Source organism: Cladophialophora immunda (assembly GCF_000835495.1).
Source record: "Cladophialophora immunda strain CBS 83496 unplaced genomic scaffold supercont1.5, whole genome shotgun sequence".
Taxonomy (NCBI): domain Eukaryota; kingdom Fungi; phylum Ascomycota; class Eurotiomycetes; order Chaetothyriales; family Herpotrichiellaceae; genus Cladophialophora; species Cladophialophora immunda.
In genome coordinates, this window is record NW_015622545.1 from 1,675,653 (window position 1) to 1,697,260 (window position 21,608).

Consider the following 21,608-nt stretch of genomic DNA (forward strand, 5'->3'; position numbering starts at 1 on the left):
TTGAACTTGGATTGATTGAACTTGGATTGATTGAACTTGGATTGATTGAACTTGGATTGATTGGACGCTGAATAGAGAGACAGTGATGCATAATAAGTTGGAGTTGGGCGTAGCGAGTGCAGGCCAGAGGGCACTCGGCGGGCACTCAGTGGGCACTCAGTAGGTACTCAGTAGGCACTCAGCAGGCACTCAGCAGGCACTCAGCAGGGCACTCGCAGGCAAGTTGGGCACTCAGCGCAGTCTCAGCACCGCAGTCGCTGAACTTTTTTGGTTCTCGACGCAGACTCACCCACTCACCTACCCACTCGCTCGCTGCAATCCTTACTTCTCATTTCTCGTCTTCCACGTAAGACAGACTGCAATCCACGCCTCGAAGACGCCCGTGGCATAGAAGAACCGGCCAGATGAGCACTTGAGCGGTCAAAATGGGCACTTGAGCCGTCACCCGTCTGCCACCAGCCGTCTATCAGCAGCCTGCCAGCAGTAGGCGGTTTGTCAGGGTCCAACGCATCGCCCACTCTTTCGAACTCGATAACTGCTCGACCTCTTCCTCCTCCTCCTTCCCGCCCTCCTCTCCCGCTGTCAGAGCAGCAAGCCACCCAGTCTGCTAGGGTTTGACATCTGCACGGTGGCCCTTTTCCTCCTTGACCGCTATTCTACCTCGCTCCGCTGTGACCGGGCGCCATGCAGGTGAAGAGAAGATCCAAAGGAAAAAAATGGGGGCCATTCTACCTCCTCCGGGAGGCCCAGCCCGGAGACGAGGAGATAAAGAGACAAGAATCCTTCCAGCAAGATCAGCGATACGCGAAATGGACACGTGGGACTGACGAATACAATGCCCTGAACGCAAGGCTACCCATTTTTGTCGAGGACCAGTTCAGCTGGGACGAAGAGCTGTCTTCGCCAGCTACGCTGCCTGATTCAGCCTCAGGCTCCAACCCGGCAGCCTGCCGTGTCCATCGTTCTTCGGTCGTACTCGCATCCAATAGGACCTACTGAAGCGTCTTGCGGAGCTAGAGAAGGAAGCAACCGCGAAAATCACGAGCGGGGACATCCATTTCGGTTTCGATTCGTCTCATATCAATAAACCGAAGCCAGCTGCGACCCCTGCCGAGAAGCCCCAAAGCCAGGGAGAAGATCGAGACCGAGACCGAGGCCGAGACCGAGACCGTGGAACTGCTCAATGCACCCAACGGTCTAAGCACTGTGTTGCCCATCGCGAGTCACTCTCTGAACTGGCAGGGCAGCTCTGTGACACCTGGTGAGAAACAGACCGAGGAGACCGGAAGCAAGGGAAAATACAATCACCGTAGGGACCTGCGCATCGCCTCCCTCAGCGCCGGCGAGGGGGAGCCTGCTCGAAGAGGGCTACGTGAGCACCCTCTTCCATGTGTTTGTTGGCCAGTGGCCCTGCAAATCCCGAGGCAGGTTTACGCTCCTTCACCGCTGCGCAACGAATTTCCAGTCAGCCAACAAATACAGCCGATGCGATGAGTCTCTTCGGATCCTCGACTGTAGTTCTGAAAAATGTGAAGGATGGCATTGACTCGATGATGTTTCGTGGACTTCTCGCTACAGAGCTCGAGGCTTCGCATATTACATTAAGAAGAAAGGATACAAGAGAATCGGGATATTGTCCACGAGCACTCCGGCCTTCCTCGAGGCTATCTTCGGCATGGGGGGGGGGGGGGGGGGGCTGGACGGCCTCGATAGCCTGTGCAGGATCACGAACCCGGCAAACTTGTACATCCCGCCGCCGCCGCCCCCAGCGTACCCAGATTGCGTCCCCGTCCGCCGCCAGACACCTCCCGCCCCCGCAATCACCATAGCCAGCGTCGTCTGATCCTTTCGACGGGTGAGAGAAAGTCCATCTTTGATAGGTTTCAGCTAACAGGTGCAGCAGTAAGAACCACCGACACCTGTCATTGCAGACATCGACCATATCGTCCCACTCCGAGCCCTCCGTCAATCCGCCATCGCCACCGGAATAGCAGCACCCACATTTCGAGTGGCTCCATCCAGCCTCGGTCTCGCCGCCTGCTGTTCGTCCCACGAGCATTGGGTCTGACGGCGACCATTTCCTTCCCCAGTTTTGACAATGGTTATACTGTTTTGGGACTCCAAGGGGATCCAACAAGGTGGAACATGACAAACAAGAGAACCAAAAGGGTGTGACAAGAGACAGGACCGGCGTTTTGCATGGACCATGCTTGTGTGTGTGTTCTTCTGCCGTGCAGCAGGATCGTGGGAGCACGGTATGCTCGAGTGTTTGTTGGATGGGGTTGATTGTGGGATTGACACACTTGTTGTCGTTGGGAACAAGTTGCACACACCCGGAGTTCACACACTCACTGCCTTGTTGCATCTCTGCTGCATCTCGTCTGTCTTGCTCGCGCATCTTGCGTTGTCACAAGCTTGCCAAGCCGACCTCGTCGTCGATCCAGCAGCATGGTCGACGGCGAGGTCGGCTTGGCTTGACGTCAGTATGCAGTAGATATGCAAGATACGCGAGAGATACGCGAGACAGATAAGCGAATGCAAGATTCGCCGGACGGAGATTCAGAAATCCAAAATCCAAAACATCCGCAACGCAAAAACCAAGTCAGTGCGCAAGTGGTGCAAACTTGGATTGTGTGTGTGTGTGTGTGTGTGTGTGTGTGGCGCAGACAACAAGTTGAAGTGGCTGCCGAGTGCGCTGGACTGCCCTCGAGTGTGAAGCTTTTTGGCCTTTTGTCCCAACACCAACTTTTTGTCCACTTTGTTTCCAACTGTCGACCCAAAAGTCACCTTTCCGTGCTCCAGAAGTGTGTTTGATGGCCAAACCTTTGGACTTTCGCAACTTTTGGACTTTGTTGCGCGATCAGCTGGTTTTGATCGGGAGATATGGCGTCCCAGCAGAGGCGCCAGTCGTCGGGCAATCTGCCGTCGTCGAGAATCTGCGGAACGCGCTGGCGGATGATCTCTCTGGATTCGTGCTTGAGCGATTCCGAGACCGAATGTTGATCAGGTGCACACACAACAAACAAAGAGTGACGGAATCCCTCTCCCACTTCTCCGCTCTCTGGTGTGTGTCGGTATCTGCGTCTGCGTGTGTGTCTGGTCTGCTCGTTGAGGATGTCGTTGATGGAAGTCTCGGTGACTCGGTGATCCGCTCGCTGGCCCATTCACTCCACCTTTTCTCTCGATGTTCTCTTGCATCCCGGGTGACGGGTGCTTTGCAAGATCTGCCTTTCCCAAATCCGTGGGACACCAGTTTCTCGAATACGCCGCTCGGTCCGCGCGACAGACTTGAACCTGGTTTGTTCGCCCCCTGTAGGTATTCATAACCGTTGACTCTTAGCAGACCACTTGCCGAGCTAGGGCTACCGTGGTCACGACTGCTTTGGCTTCTTTGGAACTCTTCTTCTTGTTCGATTTCTGCAATCGCATTGAGGAATTGGTAGCGGCCCTCATAACCTAGGCTGATGGTTAGCTTGGTGAGAAATGTCACAGGTGCCGAACTAGAGTCGAATCTTCCCGGGGAATTGCTCACTGCGTCATGACCGACGAATGACTCTTGGCGTGTTCCAACAGAAGATTCGATAGTCGATGTCAACTAAGTGCCTGACGAGCGAGGCGCAAGGCATTCTTGTTCTTGCCCTGGGTACATCGAAGAGAAAGGTGAGAAGGAAAAAAAAAGAGCTAAGGACGTTGAAGTGTACAATCCAGCGGGTGCACGGAAGATGTTGGAACTTCTCCAGCAATGTCCCTCTCGCCTGGAAGCGCCGTGTAGACGTTCTCGCTATGCTGGCTGGAAACATGTGCCTTTTTCGTTTCCCTCTGGTCCATGACGTGCTCTTCGCGTGTCTGACGCCTTTGGACGACCTCATCGCGTCTGGGAAAACTTTGGCGGCTCAGTCCAACATGACCTTCGTTGGGCGTATTGAAGTGGCACTGATTGGACGGCGGAAGGTCTTGAAATGGTATGTGTGAGAGCGGCACGGATTCAGGTCGTTCGGAGCCGTAAGTCGAACTCCAATATGAATCGATCAGCGCTCCTTCTGGCTCGGTTACCGTGATTCGAGGCATAGGCTGCTCGGGCGTGATGATGGCGACGCGGAAGTGCCGCCTCGCGAGGCCATTTGCTGAAGAGAGCAATTCTTATCAAAATTCGATTCCGCAGAAGCCTGCTCTTCGCTCAAATACCGGAGCGCAAATCGCTTTAAATTCACCGGAAACGGATTCAGTTTTATTGCCCAAGTCCTCGATCTCGCCGAAGCTTCTCCAGTGACACGGATTGCTGTTTGAACCATTCGATCTCTTCTACCATTGCTTCAACGTGCTTGCCTGATTTGCATCAGGAAATCAACTTCAACTGGTGCTCTGATCAAAGGAGAAGTGCAATTTTCTCAGGACATCGAGACGTGGACTCGGTGCAGCAGAAGTCGCATGGGGAATTCAGTTGAACGAGAGTGAGGGGACGGTTTTCTCGAGGCGCAGGCAGATTCGATCGCGGAGGGTCAGGACGGCTTCAGGACGGGGGGCTTAAACGCTGAAATCGATGGAGGCCGGGCTGAACTGATAGCATATCCATGGGACCTTGCTTTGAGCTCAGACTAGCGATTCGAGCGAGGAATTGGTCGACGGACTCGGAGCCATCATTCGACGCGTCCATGTTGACTCTTCTGCAAGCGGTTGAGTCTCCAATCGGCAACAATCCGTGCTAAAGGGTGAAGATGATGCCGCACTCTGCATTGAGATTGACGAAAAAGAAAGAATGGCCACCCGCTAGAGTGTGCAAAAGATAAGCGAGCAAGCGAGCGAAGGCGAAATGAAGGTGTTGCAGGCAAGCGACAGGCAAGAATGGTCCGGTGAGTTCATTTCGGTACGCAACACTCCCCCACCAGTACGCTCGTTCAGTCCCCCGTGTTACACGCCGATGCATCGACGCATTCAATAACACGACCGGCGGAGGATACGGCAAACCTCCAGGTTCCGGTAGCCAACGGCGGTGCCGCGCCCACCCCTAGCCCCTCGAACCCACGACGCCAAATTCGGGCGCAGCTGCGCCTGAGGAGCCTGCAAAGAAGGGCAAAATGGCGCACCGTCTGAACCGAATGTTTTCTCGGTCCGACCCCAGAGACGCCGAGGCCGCCAAAGCTGCAGTTGAAGCTCGGCTCCCTCCAGTCCGGCCAGATGGAATTGAGGAAGATAACACAATGTCCTCCGAAATTCTGGCAGGGCCGATGAGCTCCAATATAGCCCGTAGATGTTTATTCCACCGGCCGAGAGGGAAGAGATGCTAGTTGGTCTGGGATCTCCAACAGTTCGCCATGCTAACCCGACGACCAAAAGGCCCTTCTGAACGCCATTTGGGGCGGACCGCGGCTGCCGAAGAAATCCAACCTGGAAGAGTGTGTCGCGGTAGGAGCAGTCTGGAGTCTGGACCAGGACCACAGATGGAGCCGGTGAATATCCGTTGAGAGATCTCCCCGTGACTGCTGGGAGAATATCATAGATTCTGGCATGAAATCACAAAGAGTCTCTACAGCGCCGTGGCCGCCCAGCTGCAAGCCAACCCGCCAAAGCCCTCTTCGATTGATCCGAGGATTAAGAAGACTGCTTGTTCCTGGACGTGTTTGTGCCAAAATCTGTTTTTGACAAGGCACAGAACAAGACCAGTGGATACAAGGGTGCTCCGGTACTTGTCTGGTGAGTTGAGTTTTGCTCTTGGAATGTGTTTGTGTCGCAGTGACGGCGGGTCGGCGGACACGGGGATGTATTTCGGAACGAGAGTCTCCTCTTCTCACCTCTTGTCCTCTTCGACCCGGCCGTGATCACCACAATGTCACATTCGCCGGCCTCCTTGACCGTTCCGGCCCGAACACGGGTGGTGCTGTCCTCGGCGCAGCACGCACCTGGCCGTCTCTTTCTTCTCGGGCTTCACGTCGACCAGCAGCAGCTCGCTGTAAAGGGAGCCTCGCAGGAGGGCATGCGCCGTGGCGGCGCCCACCTCTCCGGCTCTGACAATGGCAACCCGAGCAGTCATCTTGTAGTTTTGGTTAGTTTTTTTTGTCTTTTTTTCGAGAATGTATCAGTGCCGTCATCCTCTGCGTGAGGCGGCCGGCCCAGGCGGTTTTGTAGATCTTGCGAAATACATATGCATTGGAAAAAGGTGGTCTGTCGGTGGCGTGAGGCTTGAAGCAGGGAAAGGACGCTATGGACGAGGGTATGGAGAGGTTTGGCAGCGATACGGCTTTTTAAGGAAGCTAGGACATGAAGAAATTGTTGGATCCGTCTTCTTCCACACCTGAAGCTCCCTCTCTGTCCAAGATCAGAGCATAATCTGGAGGACGGAAAGAAGAAGGGTTCCACTAACCTGCTGGTTGGAATTGTCAGAAGGCCAAAGGCCACCGGACAGGCTGCTTGTACCGCCAAAGGAATTTTATACTGCCGCTGATCGTTGATCTTCTCGCTCGCCCACACGATGGTGGTCCTGCTGCGCCTGTTTGCGCAATGACCCTTCCTCGTATTACAAGGACTTGACAATCCCCAAGCCTTTGGTGTCCCGGGAGCGCAAGAGAATGCAAAAAGGATCGCTGACTCGGCCTCGCAACCTCAACAAGTCCAGGACTAGACTTGCCAATAGCTCCGAACCCGATCTGAAGAGCGCTGCCTACGCTGCGCTTGGACTGCATCCGAATGTTGTTGGACTGATATGCGAGCGGAAAGGGTGGCTCAGCCTCATGCAGTCCTCAGCCTCTCTCTGAGCATCTCGTATCGAATGGAGGTTAAGAACCGCAAAAAGGGAAAAAAGTCGAGAGTGCCAACGTCCGGAGGTTTGTATTGGCACATGTGATCCGCAAACAGGGACAATCATGAGCCACGCGTTCTTCAAGTTCTCTTGCTCTCTCACTCTCTTGTAAATCTCCAAACTTGTAATAATTACTGCAGTCCTGGCCTGGTTGGTAGCCTGCAACGTCTTGTCTCTTGAGGTCCTTTGGCCGAAGCTGGTAGCGTTGGTGGCCTCCTCTGTCCTGCTAGATCCCAACAACTTGTCTCTTGGGGTCCTTTAGCCCAAGCTGGTAGTGTTGGCGGCCTCCTCTGTCCTGCTAGATCCCAACGTCTTGTCTCTGGAGTCCTGGCCTGGTTGGCAGCCTCCAACGTCTTGTCTCTGGGGTCCTTTAGTCAAAGCTGACAGCGTTGGACGGCTAGAGATACCGAGAGCGCGTCGCATTTGTACTTGAAGCACATCTCGTCGTGAGATGAAGAGAGGTCGGAGATGTGTGATGTGTTTGATCGGGTGACTGTCGAGGAAGGGGTTGCTGTTTCTGAGAGGAACGTCGATAAGGACACTTGAACTTAGTATAGTGAAGTGGTGACAGGTGAAGACGTGTGAGAGGAGCGCTCGACAGCTGGCTCAACCCTCCTACAGAAGGCCGTGTGTAGCTGGAGTTCGAAATGCTGGCGTTGGCGCTGAACGTAAGGCACTGAAGCCGACTGGAAAATTAGTTGAGGGACCGATTACTAAAGGACCCCCTTTCTATCTTGCATTCTTGAGACGCCTCCCTTTCCGCATCTCTCCCTATATTAGGGCTACCCCCTGAAACTTTTCATTTCCACTATCAGCCTTCCCGACCGCGACAGCTACTACGGCGTGTACTATGCCGTAAGCCAAGTGATTAAGGGCTTTGTGCCATGAAGTGGTATTGATGATGGCGTGCATCGGTTCGTCTTGCCTTTTGGCAGCACGAGAGGCTTTTCGTTTCAAACTGGGCGATCGTAGGGTTGACACTATAAAGTAGATGATGGTGGTACGATCACAACACTACGAGATATTGATTCCTATCTTAATGATTCCGACTTAATAAGGAGTAGATAAAGAAAGGGAGAAGGAATATAGTAGTGATATCGTATACTAGTGAGGAATGGAATAAGCTCTATAAGATAAGGGGAGATAATATCTATATATCCTTCTACGATAGTGCCGAGAACTGACGACCGTAGCGTCGCGCTTAGGCTAAAGGGGTGTATGAAAAGTTTTCCTTGAAGTCGCACCCGACATAGTGGTAGCCTTATAGTTTTGTTAAATCGTAACACTGTCTGTGCCTTATAAGTGGTGTTAGGATCCGGAGCTGAGTAGAGGAGAGAGAGTGTGTCTGTGCGTGAGGGAGGGATGGTGTGTCTGTCCATGCCATGTAATTCCTCGCCCGTTGCCCCCTCTGTCGTTCGTCGTTGGTGCCCATGCATCTCTGTACTCTGTATGTATTTCCTGCGCTTTTGCCATGTAGCTGTGCTTGCTAGCTACGCCCACATAGGACTAGGGACTGTGGACGCGGAGGTGGACGCGGAGATGAACGGGGATGTGGACGGGGTCGTGCATGCTTTGTTCCTGTGCACGCTGTTGTTCCCGTGTATTCTTTGTGCCCGCGGTGGTCTTCCTGCGGTGGTCTTTTCGCTCGCTCATGGCGCTATGACTTGGTCGTCTTCAGGACAGTAGGAGGAGGAGTATCGTAACAGCGGGAGCCTGGCTCAACAGTCAGCAACATGGCCCTTGCATGGAGCGACGAACAGGAAATACATGATGGCGGCGTTGTAGAGACAGGCTCACCGACAACTGAACAAGGCAACAGGTCGGAGAACGCCAAAGAGACAGCGAAGGAATCTGGGCGCAGGGCAAGGGAAGGGAGTTGAAGATGGCTCCGACTTGAAAAACACACCGGTGCTTCAGTCTTGGTCTTAGGTGCTCTCTCGTGGCAGTGTTGGCCCTTGGGCTTAGCAGCGGCTGTGGCGGCCTTGTTTGTGCCTATGGTGGTCTTTTGCTTGCTCATGGTGTTCTGCATCAGTGATAGCTCTACCAGAGGCAAGGTAAGGACGGCTTCTCGCTCAGTATATCGGTTGCCGGCAGTCGAGATCTCGGTCGCCTCGCCTCGACCTAGATCGGAGAATTGTTCAGTGCCTGCCGTGACTCGCCCAGCTCCTGTGACTTCATCAACTGCGTGAGCCTTCGCTTGGTCTTGGTCTTAGTCTTGGTCTTAGTCTTGGCCTTGGGTACTCTCGTGGCGGTGTTGAGGTACCACCAATCCAATCTGGGTCAGGTTCAGCGCAGCGAGCGTTTGGAAGTTGTCGGAGTAGAAAGAAGCCTATGGACCTAGCCACGTTGGAGAGAGAGAGGGTATGACGATCTTGCTGGCGTTTCGGAAAGTCAAGTTGGCAGCATCCTGGAGATTAAGGAGATGGACAGGGGGTTTCCCTCCGCTAGCACTGTAAGGGAGAGGCAATGCCTGCGCTGCATCTGAGAAGGTCGTCGTAAAGCACAACGTGACTGAACTCATCCAAGTTCGTCTCGCCACAAGATGGCCTGCGTTGCATCTGACGAGGCGGTCGTCGTAAAGCACAACGCGACTGAACTGGTAGTGTCCTGGGACCATTGGTGGCAACCATTCTGTATCATCATAGTGACACCCCCCCTAGCGACCCCTGACATGGTCGGGACTTTGCAACTCACAGAGCCTTAACCGTCGTCGTCATCGACCAGGTCATCGCCGTCGTTCCAGAAGATCTCGTCGTTTACCATGCTGTTCATCATATCCTCCTCAGCGATCACGTCTCCTATATTGCCATGCCCGAAGCCGGTATGCGCAGTCAAGTACTTCTTGTCAGACATTGAGGGAAGGGTCTAGAACATCATATCGGCACCGATCGAGTTGTTGCTGGAGGAATCCGTGGAAGAGCCATACATACTTACGCTCGGAAATTGGGCTCCTGTATATGCGCGTGGCATGGTGTTCATAGGCAGAGTAAAGCAGGGCAAGCGAGGGCAGGTCGCTTTCCGCTGCAACGGCAATTGCTGTTGCTGTTGCTGGCGCTGGCGCTGGTGTTGTTACCGCCGATATTGTTGCACATTCACATGATTCGCGAGTATGATATGCGAAGATAGGCGAGCTGCAAGATAAGCGAGATGCAAGATAAGCGAGATGCAAGATAAGCGAGATGCAAGATACGCGAGATAGTTCAACAAGTCAGTGAGTGTGTGAACTCGGGTTGTGTGCATGCAACATTTTTCCCCAAAGACAAAAAAAAGTTGGCCAAACAAACTCGAGGGACTATGCGTAGCGGACATGGACGTGCACGTGCATGCTGTGTAGGCTGTGCAGACTGCGCTTGTAAGCTGCGCTACCTGCTGACTGCAGTGTTTGCTGTCCAGCTGTTCGTTCCTGGGCTTGCTGTGCAGCCATTGTTCCTGTGCATCTATGTTTGCTGTCCAGCTATACATAATGCTTTACCAGCTGAGTTGAGGCACAAGGACAACCTCCTCCACTTCATCACCCTTCGCCTTCCGCTCCGAGTTCGCAGAATCACGCCGAGAAGGAGAAGGAGAAGGAGATACTATTTCTGCCCTGCTCCGAGGTGCGTCGCTTTGCCACTTTGATCTGCCATAGACCCTCACTTCTACTCCAGTTGTCGGTGGAAGCAGCCTAATCAATGGCATGATATGGAATCGAGGCATTCAGAACGATTTCGACATCTGGGTGGCACTGGATGGCACTGGATGGCACTGGAGAATCCAGCCTGGGTTAGTATCGATCGCATCTTCAATTCGGTGCGAAAGGAAGGGGGGGACTCGAGCTGTGCCATGAAGATGAAGCACTATACGCCTGCTGTACGCTGTCCTCAAGAACCACATCATCGACACACCTGAGTGCGAGCAATAGCACCCGTGCCGGCGCCATCGGAATCCTTGTAGTCAAGAAAAGCCGTGACGAAACGCTGTACTCAAGAACCACATCATGACGACGCCTCGGTGTCAGCAGCAGCAGCCTTTGCAGTTCTAGCGCCATCAGAAGCCGTCCTGGCAGTCAAGAAAAGCCGTAACGGGGCGCTGTCCTCAAGAACCACATCATAGTGGGAGCAACAGCCCTGCCGCAACGAAGACGAAGCCATGCACGCCGTCATGAACGTCTATATCATCGACACACTCCGGTGCGAGAAATAGCCCTACCGCAACGAAGACGAACTGACGACGCCGTCACGAATGTGGAAGTGCCGGCATTCGACGTCGCCCTTGGAATCTGGCGAGCCAGAACGTGGAAGGAAGTGATGGGAGTCATTCGGGCTCGAACCCCAGAAGACAGACATTCGAAGACATCAATCCCGACCCCCTTCATCGCCGAGTAGTTGCGGTGACTCTACGGGCGTCATCGATACCGCTTCATGGGACAGTACCAATCCTGCGATGGTCCAGTTGGGCACTAGGCGGGCCAAAGGGCACTCGGCGAGCACGCAGCGGGCAGTCAGCAGGCAGTCAGCGGGCAAGTTGGGCACTCAGCAATGCACGGATGGGCGGATGGAGGATGGATAGATGAGATGTAGTTCAAACTGGACTGTGCCAACCGCTGCGTGTCTTGACACTTGCACCCTTGCGAATCTCCCATCTTACGAATCTCCAAACCCAGGAAAAAGTTCAAGTTCTGGGGGTGCCTGTCGAGTGCCTGTGAGTGCCCAAAGTGCCCAAAGTTGAAGCTCTGGGAGTGCCCTCTGCCCTCTACCCTCTACCTCTATCCTCTACCCTCTACCCTCTAGCCTCCTTCGTGCTCTCTGGTCTGCGCTGGACTGCCTGCACCGAGACCGAGTGCCCAATTTCCCAGCACTCGCTGCAGTGACTGCGCCCCACCACAACAATAATGAGACACACCCCCTCCCGACCAATCAGAACCCCACGCTTTCCGTCCCAAAACCACTTCTTTTCCACTTGTCCAGTCGTCGACCAAAAAACTGCTTTTCGTCGCTCCGCGAGTTTGTTTAGACGACAACTTTTTAGTCTTTGGGCAAAAAAACTACTTTTCGTGCTCCTCGAGTGAGTTGGATGCACAAACTTGTTGGCTTTTCGTCCAAACACCACTTTTGTTCCACTGTTGATCCAAAACACCGCTTTTACTTGCTCCTCGAGTAGGTTTGCGAGCGACTAAGTTTGGAGAGTAAGTTTATAAGAGAACGAGAGTAGGTTTACAGGTTTACTAAGTGAGTAAGATTGGGGAGTAAGTTTACAAGACAGAGAGTAGGTATGTGGGTTTACAAACATCAGATCCCCCTGACAAGTCTAACATTGCTGAACCCCTCCTGCTTGCGCCTTCGCTTGGACGAGATCCTTGGTCTTGGTCTTGGTCTTGGTCTTGGTCTTGGTCTTGGTCTTGGTCTTGGGTGCTGTAATGGCTGTTGAGGTTCGGCCGGCCAAAAGATCCGGGACGCATACTGTTCCCGTTCCGTTTACAAAGACATCTTGACGCCATTGATTCTGGCTGGTTGTCCGTTTAGTCCGCCTCGAGGTAACGTCGATTATGTCGAAATTGTCTGGGTCAATCGGGGGTATCGGAGGGCCCCGTAGCTGTATCGGATTAAAGTAATCGTCGTCGTCATCATCATCATCATCATCGCCAAAGTCCTGATGGCGATTATGCGATGTTCGTCGACCTGGGCGACTTCTCATTGCCATCTCTTGTTACTTCAGGTGTAGTTCCTTTGTATAACTCTTCAGGGGTCCGCGATAGGTGTTGTTGACTGGAGGATCGCGGACCCCGAACAGTAGGTTGGAGGAGAATGTTGGTGGTAAAAGATATCTGCTGAATCCGCCGTGGGAGAAAGTCAGCTTTAGTAAAGGAGAGGCTGAATTGCAACGGCGCCCACTTATAATGTAATATTGGCCATCATAGTAGTCATCTTGATAGCCTTGGTGACCTTCGTAGTAACCACCTTCGTAGTAACCAGGGATTTGAAGCATCGGCATTGTAGTAGCCCCTGCTTGTGTCAGTGCGCTGGCAGAAAGAAATGAGATGAGTATTCCTTACGATTCATCATAATAGCCTTCGCCTCCATGTTGGGAGGTCCGCGGTCCCGTTGTTGTTGATCGGAGGAGGACCGCGGACCCCTAAAGATATAGGTCGTAAGATAATTTTGGTGATAAAAGAGATCTGCTGAGTCCGCAGTGGGATGAAGTCAGCTTTGGTGATGGAGAAGCTGGGATTGCAACAGCACCACACCCACCTTGGTTCCCGTGGCGGGTAACTGTTCGGGGGCACGCGGTCAGGGGCCCAAACAATAAAATCGTAAGAAAATGTCGGTGGTAAATGGAAGATTGAATAATCTGCTGAGTCCGCCCGCAGTGGGATCAAGTCAGCGTTAGTGACGGAGAAGCTGGATGGTAACAGCACCCACCTGTATTGAAACATTGATGAAAATAAAAGAGGATATTGTCATCCACCAAACTCTCTCAATGCTTTTTGCTGAGGTGATGACCGTCGTCCCTACCGCCAGCTGTGTTGTTTGTTGATGGTTGTTGCTTTGGTGATACAGCCGGCGGTAGGGATGACGGAGCGGCTCTCTGCCGCGAGAGTAAAACGCGGAAATGCAAACGCGTTGCTGGAGGAAATGAAGTGGAGGATGGAAGAAGGGAATGAAAGAAGAGAAGAAAGAATGGAAGTGGAAGTGTGGAAAGAAAAGAGGGCAACGACAGACTGTTTTTGGGGGAGGGAGGTAGGTGGGTGGGTCAGGAGAGAAGGATGCTACTGACGTTGCACGCCTATCCCACGCCAGCTGACCGGCGGTCGCGATCTCCTAGCGATACACGCAGGTTACGCTGTGCTTCCCAAACTTCCATCACTGCATCAACGATGGTTCCTGTTTGAGGCATTCGATCCCGCAAGGATGTTTCGCGACCCTCGAGAGGTCACTCCGATCTGCCACAGGCCAGCAAACCCAGCAGGGGGACACAGACCATCTAGCAAACCATCGTGCCACGCCTCAGAATCTTCCACCCAGCCGTTACCTTTTCTCCCATCTCAACCGGCAATTGCAAGCCTCTGGTCCTTCATCTCTTCATGCCGACACCGTGTCAAATTGCTTCTGCAACAAGCGTGTCGACACGCCATCAAAAGCCTCCCAAGCATACTGTTGTACCCCCCATGTCAATCCAAATGCTGTGCAGAAAATGCTCCGCTTCATGAGTTCATGTGCGATCGTCTGAGTTGGAGATCGCCGCACCATTCCAACACCTCCACCGAGACCGCCGGTTCTTTGCAACTTCCCGTCGACTAACCATCCAGCCGTGGCACTCCTGGTCGACAGACTCCGGCCTCGATCTCTCGAGACTCTCATATACCACCACGCATTCAGCCTCGGCCATAAGATCTGCCGTTCCCGAACTACAAAATCGGGGGAGTATACAACTACTACTCGTACGTCATGTTTGACAATGTCTTCTAGAAGGCCATTGCGAGTTAAGTCAATCGGTGGCGCAAGAAAGAGTTGGGTTTGAGGAGCACCAATTTGGACATATGCTCCGTCGTGCGGCAGGCCAAGGAGGTAACTGAGCTTTAGCTCTCGATCTGCCCTGGGTTTGAGGTGGCGTTCTGAAGAAGATCTGCTTTCTGAACCTGCTCTTCTTTCTGCCCGCCAGCCTGTCTTACGTGGACTGCGGGTAATAAGAAGCCAGGATTCCGCCGATAGTTGCTCGCGTTCCATTCTAGATTTTCGCGTCTGATCACTTTTGTTGCGATTCCTTCTCTCTTGTACACGTTCGTTTCTTTCAGCGCGTGTTGGCTTTTATAAGAGGAGTTCAAAATGGTTTAGATCGCGATCCAGGAGAGTTCTAGACGAGCGTGCACGACCGACGAGTCTGGTTGCTCTCCTGTTCACACACTCATCTGGTACACAACATGTATGGGTGTTCACCGAGAATGGCAAATTGATCTATATGAAACCCCCAGTGCCCTCGTCGTTATCGGGAAAGAGACGCTGCCAGCCACCGCCCGTGTCTAAGATCTCCAGGACGAGCGATTCCTATCGCCTCGACACCTCTTATTTGAACTTTCCACCAAAGGTTCGTGGTCTCAAAAGGGGTCCACGCTCGAACATGTCCGACGGTCGTCCCTGTATAGTGATGGAAAGTGAATAGACAAGCTAATGAGTATGATACTGCGAACTCTGAGCGGAAGGCGAGGGGCGATGAAGTGGAGCAGGTTGTCCTTGTGCCTCAGCTGCGCAGCTGGTAAAGCATTATGCATAGCTGGACAGCAAACACAGATGCACAGGAACGAACAGCTGTATGGCAAGCACAGCTGCACAGGATCGACAGCTCGACAGCTCAACAGCTCAACAGCAAACAAAGCTGGACATGAACAACAGCTGGACAGCAAACACCGCAGTTTAGAAGCGCAGTCTGCCTGCGCAGCCTGCACAGAATGCACGTGGACGTCTGGGTACAGCCTCCTTTCCTTCTCTCCTTTCTTCCCACACTTTCATTTTGTCTTTTCTCTCTCCACTTCCATCATTCCTTTCCTCCAAGGTAGCCTGCCAGGCGTTTGACTTTCGGGGCAGAGAAGAGTCGTCTGTGTGGCCTACTGTCGTCTTCCTGACACGGGTGTATACCATATACACAACTCTATACCTCCTTTTATCATCTTTTAATATTGCATTGCAGGTGGGTGCTGTTCCAGTCTACGCCTTGCAGCCCTCCTTCACATCGTGCAATGTGCTGACCTTTTTGCTTGCCTACAGCACATTGCTGATATTAGAACACAATGACTTTCTCAAAATTCATCCTTCCTACCATCGCCCTGCGAGCTCGGTGTTGGCAGCTCCTCGCCGACATCAGAAACCATGACCTTCGCAAGATTCATCCTTCCTACCATCACCCTGGCGAGCTCGGTGTTGGATACGTCCACACCATGACCTTGTCGAACACCATCCTTCCCACCCTCGCCCAGCGAGAGCTTCGGTGAACTGGCGTTGATGCACAATGCTCGTCGAGCTACGACCGTGGTGAGCTCGTCCAAAGGAGGCTTACTCTGGGCATTGGACCGTGCCATGTTCCGGCGAATTCTCATGAACAATGGAGGTGCCTTTGCTCTCATCCCTCAAACCTTATGAGAGGTCCAACATCGCCGATGCCTTGGAGACGGTCAAACATGAGCCAGGTCAGAACATCACCGAGGGAGAGCCCTCGTACTGGCGAGCTCGGTGTTGGCCCCAAGTATGTCCTCACCATGACTTTATCCACAATCATCCTTCCAACACTCGCCCTGGCAAGCTCGATGTTGAGTACGTCCACCCCAAGACGAAGACTGAAGCACCGGTCGGTACGTGGTTCAAGTCGGAGTCGTTGCTCCTTAAAAATCGTGTTGCTGACTATCGAGCCAGGCCCCCACCGTCACTGCTACCCCTGCACCTGAAGAAGATCAAGTGAAGGCCGGGAGCAAGCACAAGCCCACCACAGGAACAAAGAAGGCAGCCTCCAAGAATGTCGCCGCCGCCGCTAAACCCAAGGCCAACACCGTCACAATGGAGCACCCATGACCAAGACCAAGGCCCCCGCTGTCATTGACACCCCTCCTCCTGAAGAAGACCAAGTCAGGGCACCATGAGCAAGCAAAAGACTACCACAAGCACAAAGAAGGCCACCCCCAAGAAGGCAACGACGGAAATGGATTCACGACAAGATAGTCGAGGCCAATCTGCTCCACCTGTTCGTCAAGAGCAATTGTGACGATGAAGACCTGATCCTGCCCAACACCCTCGAAGTCAAGACTACGTCCGCCGACTATATCGGCTAGGATCCCGAGGTGGCGGCCAAAGATTTCCGCCGCCGCATCCGGAACCACGAGAAAGTGTCCCAGGCGGTCGACGAGTCAGAAAAGCATCTCACCTACGTGAACCTCATGGCCTCGATGAGCAAGCACGGGCTTTTCAGCCGGTTTCTCCTTGGCTTGATGGTGTGTGATCACGACTCCACCTGGGTCGTCGTTGTCCGCAGCGACATCGGCTGTTACAACATCTTCAGCGACATTGCCTGCCGTGACATTGTTTGCAGGCATGGCTGCAGCGACGCCATCCACGGGAATGGCATCTCCCCAACACAGAATGGGTCAACAGGAAGCACAAGGCAGTGGACAAAATACTCTGGCACCTGGCACCTGGCATTCCCGGTCACCCGATCCGGCAACCTTCTGGTCACATGCAACAAAATCAAGGTCATGGGCAGCTACTGGGATGGCGGCTGAGATAGCTGCTGAGTCGTATCGAGCCAGCACCAAACCCGACAAAGTCGCTCCAATGGCGTTCCTCGATGGCATGCGCGGGCTTGCTCGTAAGCTCGACAAAAATGTCTTGCTTGGTGGATTTGCAGCGGTCGGCTGGATGAGAAGAAGGGAGGGGTTTGCGAGAGTGGACGCTGAAAAGTACAAAAGGAGTTGGGATGGCATCGAGGTCGAAGGCGAGTTCAACCTCCGTAGACAATAATCCGCTCATCCGCCTCAACATACCTGTCTTCTACCTCCAGCAGATACTATAACCAACCTGTTTGTACGCATATTGAAATCTCAATCCAACTCTCCTGCACCCAAAAACATGGCGCACTTCATTGTTGCTGGTGCCCTCCTTATCTCAACAGCCTTGTCGCCAAGCACTGTTAAGACCACCATGGTAACCCGCACACAAAACAATCACACACAACACAATAAGGGCTGATGATTGAGCGAAAAAAGAAAAAAGAAAAAAGAATGAATGGTATTTACAGAGGTAGGTCCGACTACGTCGATCACCCTCTCTGAGGGAACCCATTAACCACCTAAGCCAGAGTCCCGAAGAACCGCTAATTGAACCACCGCCACAAGTGACTGTGGAGAGTCCCGAAGAACCGCTTTTGATGCGAAGGCTTGGGTAAAGGAATTGGACCTTTCCACTAGGCTAATGTACCCACCAGGGCAGGCGACAGGAATTGTGCCAAAGAAATATATATATACATTATATTCTCAGCCTCCACTTGTCATGTGACCGCGGTCAGTCACATCTGTCACCTCACCTATGGCACTTTTGATATCGCCCATTCTTAATATTCCTGTCTTGGCGTCTCAAGCGATGCCTATGGAGAAACTGGAGGCCGGTGAACAGCAGGGGCAGTGAGGCTTCAATCTCAAATTTTGGTCTCATGACTGAAGCTCCGTGCCTTACTGCACTGTCCTCCGGATGGATGCACATTGTATATCAGCAACAGCAGGAAGGAGATAATGCCGAACGCGAACTGACAGCTCTCCTTCTGTCGCGCCCCTATGAAGAACAACATCAACTGCAAGATGTCAGATTCATGGATGATGGCTCCGTCAATGGGGGAAGCGCAAGTCTAGAGATTTCCCGACCCCAGGTTCACACTCCCAGTGTCCGCCCTCAAGTCATTACCGCCGATCCCTCCAGGCCGTCCTCGGCCCATGCCCTGGACCCCTGCCTCCCTCGCAAAGATAGCAGCACAACAAACAATATCGTGACCGCGAAAAAGGAGTAAGCTAGTTCCGCGAGCGACGATCGTCTCTTCTCGCCCAGATTTGGTCTCTTCAGACTTTCCACAGCCAGCCTTTCCTTTAATGAGGAGCTTCCCAACGAGATCGGCAGTGCCTGTGGCAACACCACCCAAGACAACCGAACCAAGACCCAAGCCACCAGCAAAAGAACATTGAAGCGAGAGAAGAAAAGATCTTGCTCTGGGGAGCCATAAACGACGGGGGTGAGCTTGTTGGATCGCAGCCTCCTGGTCCTCCTTCTACCGCTGAGCAGCATCATTCGCCAAAGCGTCATCTGGGATTGGAGCGCCTAGTAAAGGCTGATTTGAAAGAAGAATCGTTCTGATTAGGTGCAGAGTGCCAGAGGGAGTGCTGAGTGAAAAGATTTGACATTCTGAAAGTGGTTTCCGGCGGGCGCAGCGTGCTGGGACTGAATGCTGGGTGCCAGAGTGCCAGGGAGTGCCCTCTGGCCTGCTCAGTGCCCTTCTTGTCTGCGCTGGACTGCCTTCTCCCTCTGCCTTCTGGCCTGCGAGTGTCGACTGGGACTGCCTTCTGCCCCTTTTGACTTTTCGACTCCAACTCCAACTTTTGTCCAACTTTTGCCCATCTGTCGACCCAAAGTGTGTTTGATGGTCCAACCTTTTGCCTCTGCGTCCCAAACACCAATTTTTGGGCAACTTCGGTCCAGCCGTCGACCCAAAAACACATAAACACACTTTCCTTGCTCCTCGAGCGTGTTTGGGTGTTTGATTGACAACCTTTTGGGCTTTGTCCACCTTTTTTTGGCTTTGGCAACTTTGGACTTCTGCAACTTTTTGGCTTTTGGGGGAAAAGTTGTAGCTATTCTACCGCCCTCCAGAAGTATGATCTTTTCTCTCGTGGTGAGCTCGAGATAGGTGGTTTGAGGACCTCTTTTGACGCTGCCGTAGGGACCGGTCTTTGCTGTTCATTCTGGGCTGCTAGGAGTTCGTTGAACCTGGCGTCCAGCCTCTGCTTGTCTGAAGGTTTGTCGGCGAGGTGAAGAGCCTGGAAGTACAACTCAGCAGTCTTGGTGGTGGCGTCTAGGACCGCCTTGCCGGTGGATTTGGGCGGGATTGTCCTCTCGATCGAGCGCGCCTGGATTGGGAGTACGTACCAACCAACTGCACAACGTTCTGGCATGTTGCACCCTCTGCTCGCCCACGTCGCGGATGAATGACGTATAGAACAAACTGACCTTGAGCCGGGCGGCGAGTCTCGGCAACGGAATCCCGCCCGAATCTCCTCCAAGGTGGTACATTAACAGAACAAGACCAGTGGATACAAGGGTGCTCCAGTGCTTGTCTGGCGAGTTTAGTTTTGCTCTTGGGACGTGTTTGTGTCGCTGTGACGGTGGGTCGACTGAAACGGGGATGTATTTTGGCATGTCGGACCGACGCGAGGTCTCTCTGCGAAAGTTGGCGCCGTGGATTTCTTGCTCCGTCGACTTCTTTGCCGGCTTAGCGCCCTCGTCGTGCCATCTTCGTCGTTTGACTGTCTTCCCAGCTGCTCAATTTCTTGCTGTGCAGCGCAGTCATTCCATTTGTTGCCAGGTTCTCTTCCGAGACTGCATCGAATCGCACAACGCCCCGCTTTGGAGGAATCTAAAGCGTATCAAGAATAAAATCCTGAAAGTCCAATCGACGAGCTCCTAGAGCTTCCACCGCCATGACGAAGGTCGAGCACAAGGCTATTTTGAGTAGGACGTCGAACCTCCTCTTGCTCTGAAATAAACCGTGCCAACACCGTCGCCAGTTGTCATCGATGGATGGGGGATCCCGTCCGAGAGCTCTCCTCCAGAAGGCGACGCAGTTGCTGCCGCCGAGACTCTCGTCATGGATGAGGTGACGTGCGAATTGGCGCCCCCGAAGACAACATCCCCTCTTTCAACGGCTTCGCGCTCCTCTCCAGGAAGATTAAAGTAAGAGGCTGTTGAGAGCAATGGCGCCAAGGAGTACTTACTTCAGAAGACGTGACGGGGGAAGTGGTGGAGAGGACGGAGAGGACGGAGAGAAATCGCGCTTTCTGGAGCGCCACTGCGAGCTTCTCCGAGTACACCTTGAGGGGGCATGTCAGCGGGACGGAGCAGCGCAATAGATCGTCTTTACTCGAGGGACTGGCGAACGAGGCTGTGATGAACGGGTTGCTAGGGCTGGATGAAAAGCACAACTCCTAGAAGCGAACCGAGCCTAGAGAGCAAACAGTTAAAGATCCTGAAGTCCATACCAAGAGACTTTTCGGAATATGGCTCCCAAGAAACGCAGAACGACATTGAGCGAAAATACCTGTCTGAGGAAGGGGTCCCCGACAATGAGAAGCCCATGACCTACAATAAGATTTGGTTGGTGGCTCCCCACGTTAGATTTGAGCCAAAGATGCTAACATTGGTCACAGGGATCGACTGCAGTCTGACCAAGGGGCCACATTTTGCGGTGAGCTTGCGGACATGAGGTGTCGCAGTCGTAGCTCGTCTGTTCATGACAAGAGTCAGTCAGTGCTATTCGTCGCAGAACCTACGGTCAGTGTAGTGATCCCTTTGCAAAAGAAGGTGACTTTCGAGGGCCTTCCGGAGGATGACGATGAGAAAGAGAACAAGCGTCGTCTGCTGTATTGTTGATCGACTCCAGGATGCTGGCTCCTTGGTCGATCTAGAGCGCGTAGCATTATGGCTGAGAGTCGTCAAGTCCGAAGGGTGAGCCAGTCGTGGCCGGGAAGAGCGAAATAATGTCGAGGGATACCGGGGGCTCAGGCTGGGTGCGATTGAGAGATGTACTTTCCAAACTGCCACCTGTTGACCCAGAGCTGGGCACAGTAGTGCGGACCCCCGAGAGCGGAGTGGTTTCCAAACACAAAGGACAGGGGGACGTCGTAGCCTTGCAGCATGTCGAGTGTCAAGTTGGTGGTGAAGAACTCCGCGCCGGGCTGGCTCCGTCCCAGTGGCTTGAGGTGTTTGCCTTTGGCCGTGATGTCTGCCTGGGCATCATACAGCTCGGGATACTTTTCGAAAAACGCCGGGTCGATGCGAAACGTGGAGGCGCCGTTGTGTGCCCCAAGGAACTTGAACGGCTGGAGCGCGTACTCGGGCGACTTGAAGAGCGATGCTGGGAGGAGGTATTCTCGAGGGACGGAGCTGGGCACAGCTGAACTTCTAGGTGGCACTGCGACACGATGGTATGAGGCCGGTGGCGGAGGCATTTCGGATAAATAAGCTCTATTCGGCGCTGCCTCGACGAAGACTGAGCCAGCACGGGCTTGTCAGGCTGTTGACGGACGCCCTGGACTCCG

At 53.3% G+C, this 21,608-nt stretch overlaps 7 protein-coding genes across 7 annotated transcripts; 3 read left to right on the forward strand and 4 right to left on the reverse strand.

Annotated features, from left to right (window-relative positions):
• Window positions 1–8,450: 8,450 nt before the first annotated feature.
• PV07_08807 (uncharacterized protein) lies at window positions 8,451–9,646 on the reverse strand (the record flags this gene model as incomplete). Its single annotated transcript, XM_016396001.1, has 3 exons — window positions 8,451–8,506; window positions 8,561–8,959; window positions 9,499–9,646. The coding sequence occupies 3 exons, from the start codon at window positions 9,644–9,646 to the stop codon at window positions 8,451–8,453; spliced, it is 603 nt and encodes a 200-aa protein (XP_016245857.1).
• Window positions 9,647–12,079: 2,433 nt separating this feature from the next.
• On the reverse strand, window positions 12,080–12,852 carry PV07_08808 (uncharacterized protein; the record flags this gene model as incomplete). Its single annotated transcript, XM_016396002.1, has 3 exons — window positions 12,080–12,450; window positions 12,508–12,774; window positions 12,825–12,852. 3 exons carry the CDS (start codon window positions 12,850–12,852, stop codon window positions 12,080–12,082), a joined length of 666 nt encoding a protein of 221 aa, XP_016245858.1.
• A 3,013-nt stretch (window positions 12,853–15,865) lies between these two features.
• PV07_08809 (uncharacterized protein) lies at window positions 15,866–16,329 on the forward strand (the record flags this gene model as incomplete). The annotated part of the gene is made up of 2 exons (XM_016396003.1): window positions 15,866–16,108; window positions 16,174–16,329. The coding sequence occupies 2 exons, from the start codon at window positions 15,866–15,868 to the stop codon at window positions 16,327–16,329; spliced, it is 399 nt and encodes a 132-aa protein (XP_016245859.1).
• Window positions 16,330–16,393: 64 nt separating this feature from the next.
• On the forward strand, window positions 16,394–17,033 carry PV07_08810 (uncharacterized protein; the record flags this gene model as incomplete). The annotated part of the gene is made up of 2 exons (XM_016396004.1): window positions 16,394–16,498; window positions 16,587–17,033. 2 exons carry the CDS (start codon window positions 16,394–16,396, stop codon window positions 17,031–17,033), a joined length of 552 nt encoding a protein of 183 aa, XP_016245860.1.
• Window positions 17,034–19,145: 2,112 nt separating this feature from the next.
• Window positions 19,146–19,466, reverse strand: PV07_08811 (uncharacterized protein; the record flags this gene model as incomplete). Its single annotated transcript, XM_016396005.1, has 1 exon — window positions 19,146–19,466. One exon carries the CDS (start codon window positions 19,464–19,466, stop codon window positions 19,146–19,148), a length of 321 nt encoding a protein of 106 aa, XP_016245861.1.
• Window positions 19,467–20,479: 1,013 nt separating this feature from the next.
• Window positions 20,480–20,940, forward strand: PV07_08812 (uncharacterized protein; the record flags this gene model as incomplete). Its single annotated transcript, XM_016396006.1, has 2 exons — window positions 20,480–20,664; window positions 20,718–20,940. 2 exons carry the CDS (start codon window positions 20,480–20,482, stop codon window positions 20,938–20,940), a joined length of 408 nt encoding a protein of 135 aa, XP_016245862.1.
• A 128-nt stretch (window positions 20,941–21,068) lies between these two features.
• Window positions 21,069–21,518, reverse strand: PV07_08813 (uncharacterized protein; the record flags this gene model as incomplete). The annotated part of the gene is made up of 1 exon (XM_016396007.1): window positions 21,069–21,518. One exon carries the CDS (start codon window positions 21,516–21,518, stop codon window positions 21,069–21,071), a length of 450 nt encoding a protein of 149 aa, XP_016245863.1.
• Window positions 21,519–21,608: the final 90 nt, after the last annotated feature.